General features: G+C 38.9%; 1 protein-coding gene across 1 annotated transcript in view; it reads right to left on the reverse strand.

Moving 5' to 3' along the window:
- LOC126457947 (macrophage mannose receptor 1-like) overlaps positions 1-14,255 on the reverse strand; it is a 55,300-nt gene that overhangs the window by 33,337 nt on the left and 7,708 nt on the right. The window contains exons 2-3 of the mRNA XM_050094678.1: positions 10,760-10,918; positions 1,412-1,442 (exon numbers count right to left, since the gene is read on the reverse strand). Of these exons, the coding sequence (XP_049950635.1) occupies positions 1,412-1,442; positions 10,760-10,897 (169 nt within the window). The 5' untranslated portion in view covers positions 10,898-10,918. The remainder of the gene's footprint in view (positions 1-1,411; positions 1,443-10,759; positions 10,919-14,255) is intronic.

Raw genomic sequence — 14,255 nt, forward strand, 5'->3', positions numbered from 1 at the left:
AAAAGGTTGCCGGCCCTCTTCAGGAACCTCAGGTTTGTTTCGCGTCTCAACAGATGCCGCTTCCCCCCCCCCCCCCCCTTCCAACCCCCACCCCATCCCACTTTGTGATTGCACCTACGTATGGTTGTCTAATCGTAGACAAGTTCAAGTTGTGCCAACGCTACTAGGTCCATGGTTCATGGTGGGGAGGGACTTTTGGCTTAAGAGTCAGCATATTTTAATATACAGCAGTCAATGTAGAAATAACTCAGCTAAATGGTTGCAAATAAATTTGAATACATTGTTTATTACAAGGTATACGGACCACACTCTGAAACTATTTAGTTTTTTACTTGAGCATGTGTGCTCATAGTTTTGACTATGGACAGCTCGCAATATAACTGTACGGTTGTTAAAATTTGGTGCTGATGAAGACATTCTTAGAGATGTCGAAAACTAGGTCAATGTATTAAAAATTATTTGCAACCTGTTGGCTGAGTTATTTCTCCGTTGAAATTTGTATACAGTTGCTGAGAGACTGCCATGTTTAAAATTGTATATACGGCATTGGTCATATACCCTTGGTAATAGATTCAAGTTTCGGTTTTTATCAGTATTTTGACTTCTCCTAGAAAAATGGGAGCGTGTGATACAAAACACGCGAACAGTAGATACAAACGGATTCAAGTCCATTTGTATGAAATTAGGTTTGTAATGTAAAAGAAATGCATTTGTTGCATACTAACATCACAAGGTCTTGCCATTTATGGACTGTTTTCGAGGACGAATATTTTCATTACATTTTCTTGTCCCATATTGTTGATAGCAAAAGCGTTTCACTCTTTTAATCAAATTGAGAGATTTTTGGCAGGTTATACAGTTGTTTATGCTATCACACTGTACAGGACGAGTGTTTAAGAGTGATAGTGCAAGTCACAGAAGGCTTCAGTTATCTTTGTATTAGCCGACTGATGTCAGAACACGGGACTTCAGGTATGAGAAAGTGTACAAGAATGTGGAAGCACACTACATAAGGTAATAAGAATAACACCTTGGATAATGAAGCTAAAAAATTACTTCAATAATAATTATTTGCTACAGTAACTTAGAAAAGCAGTACAGTGAAACAGTCGACAAGGAAAATGGCTTGTTCCTTACATTTACATAGATATAAGTAAGCTTGCTTAATCCTATGATAGTCGACAATTTGTTGTTACTTTTTGTGACTAGGAACATGCTAACGTTACAGTTACCGAAAGTATTAATCGTAAACAATGTTGGGAAGAGATTTGAATAAAACCCAAAGCGCTTACCTATATAGATATTATAAATATTGAGACTTACCTAAATATCACAATTATAGAGAATATCACCATTTCATCGTGACTGTAGTCGTGTTATTATATGAAATATTGTCACAAACTTGACTCACCTTTTCCGCAAGAAACACCAGAGGGCTCATTCTGCAAAAAGTACAAAAATACAATGAAATTTAATATTGTTTGTTTTCTTGCAAACTGGTTCACATAACACTACAGGCAGGGATTACAGAGTGTTTCTGAGTTACACTCACATAAATGAAAGCTTTTAATCGGGCCACAGTAGTATAAGTCTGTACGGAATTAATGTCCAGAAACCTACCGGTACCGTACTGCAGGAAAGATAGTGAAATGACGCATCCAACTATTTCGTGTCAGCTGAATGATATACGTTTGACAATTCACTGTTTGATTTGTTTGTTATCAATAACTTAATCTAATGTCAGTTTCTGTTTTATTAGTAAACCCATATTTTTACATGATCTGTACAGTAAAGCGTAATAGTAAATAGAAATCTGCATTAAGTTTAATTCCATTACCATAAATGGTAATTTACAGTAAAAGAGAAAATCTAGGATAATAGTGTAAGTTGAACGAATTGATTAAATTTTGTGCCATGACTGGGACTCGCTGACCATTACAGCACTGCAGCGCTATGGGTAACATTCCTGCATGGACTACCCAAGTCCAGTGCAACTCGAACTTCCATTCATATCTTCAGCTTATTTTCTCCTAAATTGTCACTATTGCCAGGACTCTCCAGGACTGGAACAACAGCCATCGTTGGATATAATGGGGAAATCCTGTACCTCAGGTGATCGTATAGATCTTACAATTACATTTTCCTCAAGGCATTTAAGTTTCATCTTTATATGCGGAATGGTGCAGCCTGAATAAATAAATTAAATTTGTGCCATGGCCGGGGCTTGAACCAAGGTCTCCTTGTTTTCTTTTAATTCATATATTCAGCATACACCAGCAATAATGACGATGAAAGGGGAAAACAAGCTGAAGATATGAAATTTATGTTGGGGAGGGCATTGGACTGTAGTAGTCTGTGCAGCAATAGCCATAGTGCTGCGGTGGTGTCATGGTTGCCGGTACGGTAGATCAGCGTATTCGGTCAGAAGGTTAGCTATCCTCTGTAATAAAAAAAAACTGAATGAACGGATCAACGACGAATCCGAAAGGGTGTCATCGGACGTCCATCCCGAAGGAATTCAATGAACAGTATAGAACAAAATTAGATAAAAAAATAAATGGTCAGTATTTCTGCTTAGTAAGCAAAGAAACTTGGGTTCAAGTCTTGGCCATGGCACAAATTTTAATTCATTTACTCAGCTTACACTATTACCGTATAAAAAGATGGCACTTAAATGTCTCAACGAGACTGTAAATATACTATTTCTTCATGAGAAAATGTTGAACGCTGCATCGGCACTAGAAACAACAGTGGTATATCAGTGGCCAGAAGAAAAGATAAAAAAGAGGAAGAAGTACAAGAGGGTATTTTGCACAATCATCTGAGAAGTCATCTGGAAACTATTAACGTGGCTCAGGAAGAATAGGGCGGCGCACTCAGTCAAAGACGTTTTGTTCCTCACCCTTTGATTTAATAAAGCAGGTCTTCATAGTGAAAATAATGGGGAAACTAGAACAAGTAAGTGAAACATATTACAATCACACTCATAATCTTCCACATAGAATTAGTTAACATTAAGCATAACCATAACATTCCCAACTGCAAAAAATTTCGAAGAAAATAACTGAGCTACATTAAATTCTATATGGTCTCAGATGACAAACAGGAAGAAAATAACTACAATAAAAAACATAAAAAATCCAAGAAAACTACAGCATCTAGTAACAAGTCATATATATGTATATATATATAAAATTTTGTATCTTTTCAAATTCGTAAATTAAAATACCAGATTTATGTATGTACAAATAGTAAAGAGCATTTTTCCTGTTTTATAGACAGATGATAAAAGACCACTGATTATGCTGAAACTTTAGCGAAACATGCCGGCGAAATATAAAGAGATAATATAGCGGTTTATTCAAGGCGGACATTCTCTAAAAACAAAACTGTCGGAGAAAAACTTTAGGTGACTGAATATTGTAAGTTTCCCCCGAGTTAAACGATTTAAGCAGCAAACGCCACTTGCCGGAGGACTTCAGCGCCTATAAAGGGTGATCGAAATGAGCAAACTCAACTCGCTAACAATACGAGCCCTGCAACAAAGGCGCCGCCCTTTCGCGGCCGCTGACGTATCGGCGGGCCGGTCCAGCCAAACCGCCGCAAATATTAAGAGTCCTACAGTAGCTCCACAGAGATTGACCCCTACGTTGAGACAGAAGCGAGCAAAGAACTCACGAAGGAGAATCTATATATTTATGTATAAGTATGGATTATCATAATCACGATAACAACAATAATAATAATTATAACAATAACGATAATTTCGTGTGGCTGCATTCCCCGTGCAAGTCTCTCAATTGGACGTCGCTTTCGCGACTAAAGTGCGCGTCATATATCTTGGCGGCCGAGTTTAGGTTCGTTCTGCGCATCTCACGTCACAAAACGCAGTCAGCCAATGAACAGAGAACGACGTGGCCAGATCTCGACAGCAGTGCAGAGCACGAACGAGTGTCTTCAGTTTTAGAAACGTTCAGTCATAAATAAAGTAATAGAACAAAAGCAATGTCTTGATAGCAGACTTTCTTTTACAGAAAGTTTGGAAAAAGCATTCTTTATACCAATTGCTTCATATTCTATTAATTAATTAAACGCCGGCCGCGGTGGTCTAGCGGTTCTAAGCGCTCAGTCCGGAACCGCGCGACTGCTACGGTCGCAGGTTTGAATCCTGCCTCGGGCATGGACGTGTGTGATGTCCTTAGGTTAGTTAGGTTTAATTAGTTCTAGGTTCTAGGGGACTGATGACCATCGATGTTTAGTCCCATAGTGCTCAGAGCCATTTTTTTAATTAATTAAACCAAACAAGCAATAAGACTCCTAATTCAGGCGATAGCAAGGAAAGGTGTTTGTTTCAATCTCATGAACTGCTTTTTCGCAATAAAGAACAGCGGTAATTGTTTATTTCCTATTGTACTTCGACGAAGCGTGAGTAATTCATAGTCATACCAACAGTGTTTATAAGTAGTTGCGTGAGGTGTTAGAGTCCTTATGGAGATACACTGTTCGATGAGTTGAGGTAGCGGAACGGTTAAAGTGTTGGGCTGCCAAGTGAAAAGTTAAGAGTTCAAACCTTGTGCGGTATTTAATATTTTCATTATTTAAAAACAATATTGGAGTGCCTTACTTCACGAATTTTATTCGTTTGAATGAAATTTCTAGTGGTTTGCCTCTTCATTAACTTTCTCGCTGCTGCAGACACGTGCTCCCCGCATTCCGCGCTGTGCGCGATTTTCTCATCACTGCACTTCTCGCCTGTGCAGACACATGGTGTTCCCACTGCTTTGACACCCTTATCATTCGATTTCACAAAACCTATTTGGCAAAAAATTTGATTTTTACACGTCTTCTTGCCTGATACCTTCCCCCCATAAGTGACTTAATTTTGTTTTGATGTGCAGCATTAAATGCAGTAAACCATTGCACGAAATTTTGAAGAGTTTCAGAGGTAAAAGTCCATAGCGTATACTATCCGTATGGTCGATTTTAGTTGCCACAATGTTGAGAATGAAATGTGGACAAGATACCTAAATTTCATGTAATATTTACTGTATAACAGTATCTCATTTAATTTAAGTACCACATAGGTGTCGTATGTAATATTGAGAAATATTCCGTCTTTCGCGACTGTAATAAAAGTTTTATATACACACGGCGCGTTTGGCTTTATTTTAAAGCACTTACATCGGTGAAACGTATGGCACATACACAATGGTATTCATGTTCTATTTCTTGTTTTTGTTCCACAGTCGCAGTTTTACCAATGGTATTGAAATATATCCCTCTTCTGCAACTGTAATAAGCGACTTATTTAGAGCAGACGCGTTTCTCTCTTTTCAAGCATCATAAGAGGACTGTATTTTGTGTCCTCCATTGCCAAGTCACCTTTCGTAGTTTTGTGCTGCGGTAGCACAACATTCAACGTTTGTGTTGGCTCATCAGTGTTTTAGCAAATAAATGCTGTTTGTGTGTGGCACACACAAAATTATATTTGACATAGCTCTGAGCACTTCACTGACAGACGGTATATTCAAGTCCTAATGTTTTTGTAAGTCCACAGTTTTGTTTAATGTATTTTGTCTACTTCCTTTTGATTGATTGAAGTGCTTTAAAATAAAGCCAAACGTGCCCAGTGTAAGTAAAACTTTTGTTACAGTCGCGAAAGGTGGAATATTTCTCAATATTACATACGACACTTATGTGGTACTGAAATTAAATGAAATATTTAGGTATCTTGTCCACATTTCATTCTCAACATTGTGGCAACTAAAATCGACCATACGGAAAGTATACTCTATGGACTTTTACCTCTGCAAACTCTTCAAAATTTCGTGCAAAGGTTTACTATATTTAATGCTGCATAATAACTGCGTTGAACATCGAAACAAAATTAAGTCATTTATGGGGGGAAGGTATCAGTCAAGAAGATAGGTAAAAATCTAATTTTTGAGCCAAATAGTTTTTGTGGAATCGAATGATAAGAGTGTCAAAACAGTCGGAACACAATGTGTCTGCACAGGCGAGCAGTGCAGTGACAAAATCGGCCACAGCGCGGAATGCAGGGAGCACGTCTTTGTAGCAGCGAAAGGGTTAATACGGCCGTGGTGGCTTTACTTCATGAACTGCGCGCTCCCCCCTAAACGTAAGCTTGCGAACTATGCTATACTATGGCGCTGCTTCTCTTGACGCGTGCGTCGTGTGCAACTGGCAACGCAGCAATCTCAAGCGTCTGGGCGGGCTTGCGCGAGCCGCCAAGGTAAAAAACTGAACTATAGCGTCTCCGTACCCAGTTATCCAACAGGGAAAAGGAGACCTACAGCTGAACGTGGCCTCCAAAACAAGTTTCGTTTCTGGCAATTCTCCGCCATCATTGAGAGGTGTTTGCTAGGTTAAAAACAGGCACAGAAGTCCGTTGTCCTACGAGGATTCGTTCCCGCGATCTTTCAGTTGTCGGGCATGACTAGACCACCAGGACCGACTCGGATTCTGTTCAAGCCTCGGTGCTGCTATCCATCAGCCCTAAAACGTTTGTTAGAACAATTAGAATCTGTTGCTGCTGCGAAAAGCTGAAGTATTTAGCGCGATCACAATTACCATCTTTCGTTGGGAGTCTCTGGCCCCAGACCTGTGTTCGGGAGAAAGTGCTTTTCGTATCTTTCTTCAATGGTGTGAACACTATTCTAGGTGATTTCTTAGATGAAGTCCTGCTGGACTTTCATTTTCTACATCATAGGTATTTAGTCAGTGGTGGATCTGCGATTTACTATTCCTTCTAATATCATAAGAACTGAGATGCGAGAACAGCCCCTACCTTGGCTGACTGTCGAACAGCGGCAATGTGGCGAAGCTTAGACATGATGCGCAGTGCGTAACATCGCACAATGAATTTGTATGCGCTAGAAGCGAAAATAGACCAGCAAATCTGCTTTACCCATCGTGTGAAGGATAACACAGAACTATTGTCTCTAAAGTTCCAAAACTGAAGTTCGGCAAATATTCCTCGCATCTAAGTTTTCTTAGAGGTTCACGATACGAAAGCTAGATATCTAAAAATAAATATACACAAAAACGGGACAAAAATATGCTGTTCTTGACATTAATATTTCCTGTATATTAAAGAAAGACTCCATTCTGACAACAGTTTGAGGATTAATTTGTACAAATAAAATGACCACATGTCTGGTAACACGGGGTAAATTGTAGTGAATGCCAAGCTTAGTAATTGGAGCTAAAAACTAATGCTCTTAACTGAAAACTTAATTTGTTTTTACCACAAATAATTTACAATTTATAGTGACAACGTAAAGCTCATAATATTTATTAGAAATGAAGGTCGCTTGTCTCAATGCAGTTCTAACAACATATTCCATTGCCAGAACTGAACACTTCGCTCGGCTGAATGTACACGTTGTTTTTGCTGACAGGAGAGTTATTATTGCTCCGTCAATATTACCCACAGTGTATTCGTCGACTTGTACATTTCACAAGGTGGTTGACGAGTGGGGGCCGAAGCGTGCAATAGCCCTGGGTTCGGTGTGGGGCGGCGGTGGGGTGGGTGGACTGCTGTGGCCTGTTGTGGGGTGTGAAACACCGAGGGCTACGGCGGGACGAAGCCTCTCCGTCGTCTCTAGGTCCCCAGTTCAATACACAATACACACAATAACAGATAAAAATAAAATGTTTATGAACCCAAAAAGAGTCATGCCATAAGTTTAAGTAAACGCAATCAACAATACAACAAGAATCAGCTTAATTTTTCAAGCAACTCCTCGACAGAATAGAAGGAGTGACCCATGAGAAAACTCTTCAGTTTCGATTTGAAAGCCCGTGGATTCTGCTAAGATTTTTGAATTCTTGTGGTGGCATATTGCAAATGGATGCAGCAGTATACTGTACATCTTTCGGCACAAGAGTTAACGAAGTCCGATCCAAATGCAGGTTTGACTTCTGCCAAGTATTAACTGAGTGAAAGCTGCTTTTCTAGAATAAGCTGATAATGTTAACAAGAAATGACAGTAAAGGATATATATATATATTGAGAGGCCAATGTCAAAATACCCAGACTAGTGAACAGGGGTCGATAAGAGGTTTGCGAACTTAACACCACTCATAGCCCGAAGTGCCCGTTTCTGAGCCAAAAATAACCTCTTAGAATGGAAAAAGTTACCCCAACTGTACGGCATAAGCAAATAAAAATAAGCAAAGTAGACAAATTTTCGTGTGGAACGATCACTTACTCCAGATACCGTTTGAATAGTAAAAATGGCAGCATTAAGTCTTTGAATAAGCTCCTGAATATGGCGTTTCTACGACAGTTTACTATCTGTCTGAACACCTAGAAATTGAAACTGTTCAGTTTCACTAATCATATGGCCATTCTGTGAAATTAAGACGTCGGGTATTGTTAAATTGTGTGTTAAAAACTGTAAAAACTTAGTATTACTGTGATTTAGCGTTAGTTTATTTTTTACTGCATGTTCTACACAACATCCTTCACTAATAAGCTAGCGCCATCAGCTAACAGAAATATTTTAGAGTTACCTGTGATACTAGAAGGTACATCATTTATATAAATAAGGAACAGGAGTTGACCCAGCACTGATCCCTGGATCAACCCCTATTTGACTGTACCCCACTCAGACCACACATCACAGCCATTCTCGACACTGTGAATAATGACCTTTTGCTGCCTGTTGCTAAAGTATGAAGTGAACCAGTTGTGAGCTACTCCCCATATTCTGTAATGGTCCAACTTCTGGAGCTATATTTGGTGATCAACACAATCAAATGCCTTAGTGAAATAAAAAAATATGCCTAGCGTTCGAAAGGTTGTGTTTAACCATCCAGTACCTCACAGAGAAAAGAGAGTATAGCATTTTCAGTTGTTAAAGCACTTCTAAGGCAGAACATTTGATAGCAAATTGTGTGATATAAAATGATCGAATATCTTTACATACACAGCCTTTCCTATAACTGTGGCAAACACTGATGGCGTAGAAATAGGTCGAAAATTGTCTACATGATCCCTTTCTCCCTTTTTATAAAGCGGCTATACTTCTGAGTGCTTTAATCGTTTAGAAAACTGACCATTCCTAAAGGAAAAACTACAGATATGGCTAAATACAGGGTTAACATGTGCAGCACAGTATTTTAATATTCTGCTAGGCACTCCATCGTATTTCAAGATTTTAAACATGGCTGCAACAGCAACTATTGAAATTCTCCACGATAAAGGATGACAGCCAAAACAGTTGCAGGATAAAAATTTTTATTAAAATTCTTGACCAAGGTTTCGGTATATATAAATATACCTTCATCAGAAGTAAAAAATCTAAAATTACATCATGCAATGGAGATTAATAAAACAATTGCGACAAAGGCGTCGTCAATAACTATCTATGAGAGTCCTTAGTCTTCAGAGATTTAATTATTGACTCCGTCTCCCCCCTGTCAGTATCACCTTGGAGTATTTCTGACATCAAACTCGGAAAGGCATTTGCCAAGAGACTTATATGATTCCCTGTAGAGACTAAATTTTTATTTAATTCATCAGCAATGCTGAGAAAATGATTGTCAAATACTGTACATAGATCTGATTTATCAGTAACAGAACTATTTTTGCTACGAACTGACTTTATATCACCAACCTTATGTGGCTGACCAGACACTCAAAGAATATGAGTAATGTGTTAAAGAAAGCATTATATTTATCATCTATGTTATTGGCACTACAAACATACTGCCACTATTAGTCCTTGACGTGGTTTAAAAAACTCTCAATTGTCGTTGGATTAACTTTTCTACATCGTTTGTAATTATATGTGGCATTTGTTTGAGTACAAAAGCATTTTAGTTTTAAAATATGTGCATCATGGTCTGAAAGACCATTCACCGTTTTACTAACAGAATACCCATCTAGTAATGAAGAATGACTAAAAATATTGTATACCGCTGTGCTACTGTTCCTCTGCGCCCTAGTTCGAAAAAACACAGTCTGCATCAGATCATATGAATTTAGGAGATCTACCAACATCCTTTTTCTTATACAAAGTTGATACTGAAGTCACCACATATAACTAATTTCTGGTACTTCCTACAAAGTGAATCAAGAACACTCTCTAGCTTGAGCAGAAATGCTCTGATGTCAGAGTTAGGGGACCTATAAATAACAAAAATTATAAGTTCAGTTTCACTAAATTCAACTTCCCCTGCACAACATTCAAATATCTGTTCAGTGCAGTGCCGTGATACTTCAGTGGACTCAAATGGAATACGGTTTTTTTTACGTACATGACCACTACCCCACTCGGCAAGGAACTTCTTGAAAAACAGCCAGCTAATCTGTATCCTGGTAAATATGCCTCTGAATTGTCAAATTGCCCAGCCTGGGTGGCCGAGCGGTTCTAGGCGCTACAGTCTGTAACCGCGAGACCGCTACGGTCGCAGGTTCGAATCATGCCTCGGGCATGGATGTGTGTGATGTCCTTAGGTTAGTCAGCTTTATGTAGTGCTAAGTTCTAGGGGACCGATGACTTCAGAAATTAAGTCCCATAGTGCTCAGAGCCATTTGAACCAATTGTCAAAATATTTAAGTGGTGCTCCGATACAACAATAATTTCAGTCAACATCTATAAGCAATTCACTAACTTTATTTCTAATACCTCTTATATCTTGATGAAATATGATAATTCCTTCTCTGCTTTGACACTTGTCCTCTGAAGGTGATCTCTCAGTTAGAGGGACTTCCTGTAAGCAGGTGTACCTTGTTTCTGGTGCAGTGGAGGGCATACGTCCAGTCCTGGTGGTGCTGCACTCGGCAGCCGCAGAACAGGTCCACATCGGCCAGGCCACTCGGCACTGCCGTTGCCGCCAGCACTGCCCACACCGCCAACAGCTGCATCTCACCGATCCACTACTCCTCCTGCAACGACACACGTCCTCTTAATTAGCTCATTTATAATTTGACCAAATAGACAGCTGCAACCATCCAAGAAATCAAAAATGTAAGTTTCTACTTATACAACAACCAAAATGCTTACACTGTCCACAACATATTCGTTTCCTCTCGATGCGCAAAGGTTGTCTTTCTCCGCTGATGTCATTTGATGTTGATGTGATTTTCTCGGTGCATTAGCCTTACCAAGTTATTTTTAAAACTCAAGCCTTTTGTTTGTTGTTACGACTGACTTCATTGTAAGGAGACAATAAATTTGAATGGCGCATTGTACTCTTTAGAACAGAATATTCGCCAACGTCTTTTCTGCCACTACCAGGTGTTCTCTAAAGCTTGAATTTTAAATTAATCTGATGTAGGTAATATAAGAGCACTTTATGTCAGTGGTTGCTGCTGCGAAAACTCAATGAGCATTTCTTATGATTCGATATTTACTGACTTAACTGGTTTCTTGATGAAAATAGTAAATAATAACGCAAAACAACATGGATGTGTGTGCTGTCCTTAGGTTATTTAGGTGTAAGTAGTTCTAACAAGGGAACCTCCCCATCGCACCCCCCTAAGTTGGCACAGTGGATAGGCCTTCAAAAACTGAACACAGATCAGTCGAGAAAACAGGAAGAAGTTGTGTGGAACTATGAAAAAAATAAGCAAAATATACAAACTGAGTAGTCCATGTGCAAGATAGTCAACATCAAGGTTAATATGAGTCTCGGAGCGCGGTGGTCCCGTGGTTAGCGTGAGGAGCTGCGTAATGAAAGGTCCTTGGTTCAAGTCCTCTCTCGAGTAAAAAGTTCATTTTTTTTATTTTCAGAGAGTTATCAAAGTTCAGGCACTCACACATAATCAACTTCGCTCTCCAAAATTCCAGGACATGTTCAGATTTGCTTGAATACATGCAGGATTTGACGGTCTACACATGGAAAAATTCGAAAACGTTAAAAACATATGTTTTGACAGAGCGCAGGGAAAACTGTGCGACCGTGAAACTGTTGCATTCATTTCTTGCAATTTATGTGACGAAATCTTATGTTTTCATCACTTTTTTGGGAGAGATTATCACATCCACAAGAAAACCTAAATCGGGCAAGGTAGAAGAATCTTTTTCCCATTCGCCAAGTGTATAAGTTAGGTGGGTCGATGACAGATTCCTGTCATGTGACGCACATGCCGTCACCAGTGTCTTGTAGAATATATCAGACGTGTTTTCCTGTGGAGGAATCGGTTGACCTATGACCTTGCAATAAAATGTTTTAGGTTCCCATTGGAGAGGGACGTCCTTTCGTCTACTAATCGCACGGTTTTGCGGCGCGGTCGCAAAACACAGACACTAAACTTATTACAGTGAACAGAGACGTCAATGAACGAACAGACAGATCATAACTTTTCGAAAATAAATAAATTAAACTTTTCGCTCGGGGGAAGACTTGAATCAGGGACCTCTCATTCCGCAGCTCTTCACGCTAACCGCGGGACCACGGGGCTCCTTGCTCACACAATCCTTGATGTTGCATATCTTCCGCATGGACTACTCAGTTTGTATATTTTGCTTATTTATTTCATAGTTGCACACAACTTCTTCCTGTTTTCTCGATTGATCCGTGTTCACTTTTTCAAGGCCTATCCATTGTGCCAACTTATAACTAAATCTGAGGGGGGTGCGGTGGGGGGGTTCCTTTGTAAGTTCTAGGGGACTGATGACCTCAGATGTTAAGTCCCATAGTGCTCAAAGCCATTTGATTTTAGCCACTATTTTATAACTATGATTCACAAAATTTTATTTTACATGCTCTAGGCTATAATGCGTAAAATACATTTTTAGTATTATTCTTTCACAGATGTTATTCACATCCTCTGAAGTAATTTGAAACGAAGAAATTACGAAAACTATTTCAGAATACCGAAGTTCTTTCAGCGTTCGACATGGGAATGAAGTGAAGATGTGAGGCACTGACGGAATGCTATGTAAAAGGCTGTAGGTTTATTGGTTAAAAATAACGTTACTCACAACACAATATTGAGAATAGTTTGCTCATTCCTAAGTAACTGATAGTTAAAGAAACTTTTCGTAGTATCTACGGTTGGAGTTTGGTTACAAATTATTAACTGAACATTACGGAATGTGTGGGAGAGGGGAAGAAATCAACCCAGTTCTCCCTTCAGCTGTTTCCGCATTATTTGGACGTGGCGAGAAAGCATGCTCCGTTTGCTCGTCCAGTTGTAGTTCCAATTATTTTAATTTCAACTACAATGCTTCAAACTTTGTAATCTTAACAATGCTGTAAAAAGGTGGAGTAGATATACTACAATTTCCAGCGTGTATGATATTAAATGTTTCATTTTCAGGCCTAGGTTAACAGCACATGTATTTGGAGAAATGCTTAACACAATGCTGGCTTGTAATTCGTATGTATTGCAACCGGTTATGGTCTTTGACTATCCGTCACGTAAGAATGAACACCATCACAACATCACATGTCATACATGCCTTCACGTACGAAGAAAAATCTAGACCTATAAAAAAAAAAAAAAACAGTTCCAGCGTCAGTCATATTTATTTTGTCTATACGCGTTTCGATGGTTCACGTCGTTATCTTAAGGCGGAGAACTATTTAGTTACATAGCTGGTGTTAGTGAAAAGAACAGATCCCTTCACACAGCAACAGACCTAGTAAAAGGGAGGTTACGATGCACCCTGGATTAGGGAGCGCAGTGTTACAGATAAAAAACAGCAATTTTAGGGAACAAAGTATAGTTAAAACGAAATACAGTCGAAAAAGGATAGTCCCTTCCTGCTTGGGTTGCAAGTACTCTCCACTGTACATTATTTTTACAGTGTATCTTTAAAGATGTTAAAGATATCAGAGATATTGAGTACAAAAATAACTGAAAGGTGAAATTGGTGGATTGGCCATTTGTTACTGCACTTCATAATTCCAATAATTTATTAAATTGATATGAACGTAAGTATGTTTATGTTTCATTTAAATTATATACATAGGCTACAACACAATACAGACAAGGGCACGAATCAATTATTATATTAGATGGTCAGCTTCAAATAAATATGTTTTCCTTTTATTTAAAAAAATATAATAAGTTCCAACAGAATCCAGTATTTATGTTGCAGTGCTTGTATATAAATCCGATTTCATACAACAGAGGGGCGTTCAGTAAGTAAAGTGACACGTTTTTTCTGAAAGCAGGTTGGATTTTATTCAGGTTTTTAATACACCATGTACTGAGGTGAGAAACGTCACGTGATTCCTCCTCATATCGTGTCGGACATCATTTTGTCCAGTAT

The sequence above is a fragment of the Schistocerca serialis genome, chromosome 2 (genome assembly GCF_023864345.2).
Source record: "Schistocerca serialis cubense isolate TAMUIC-IGC-003099 chromosome 2, iqSchSeri2.2, whole genome shotgun sequence".
Classification (NCBI taxonomy): Eukaryota; Metazoa; Arthropoda; class Insecta; order Orthoptera; family Acrididae; genus Schistocerca; species Schistocerca serialis.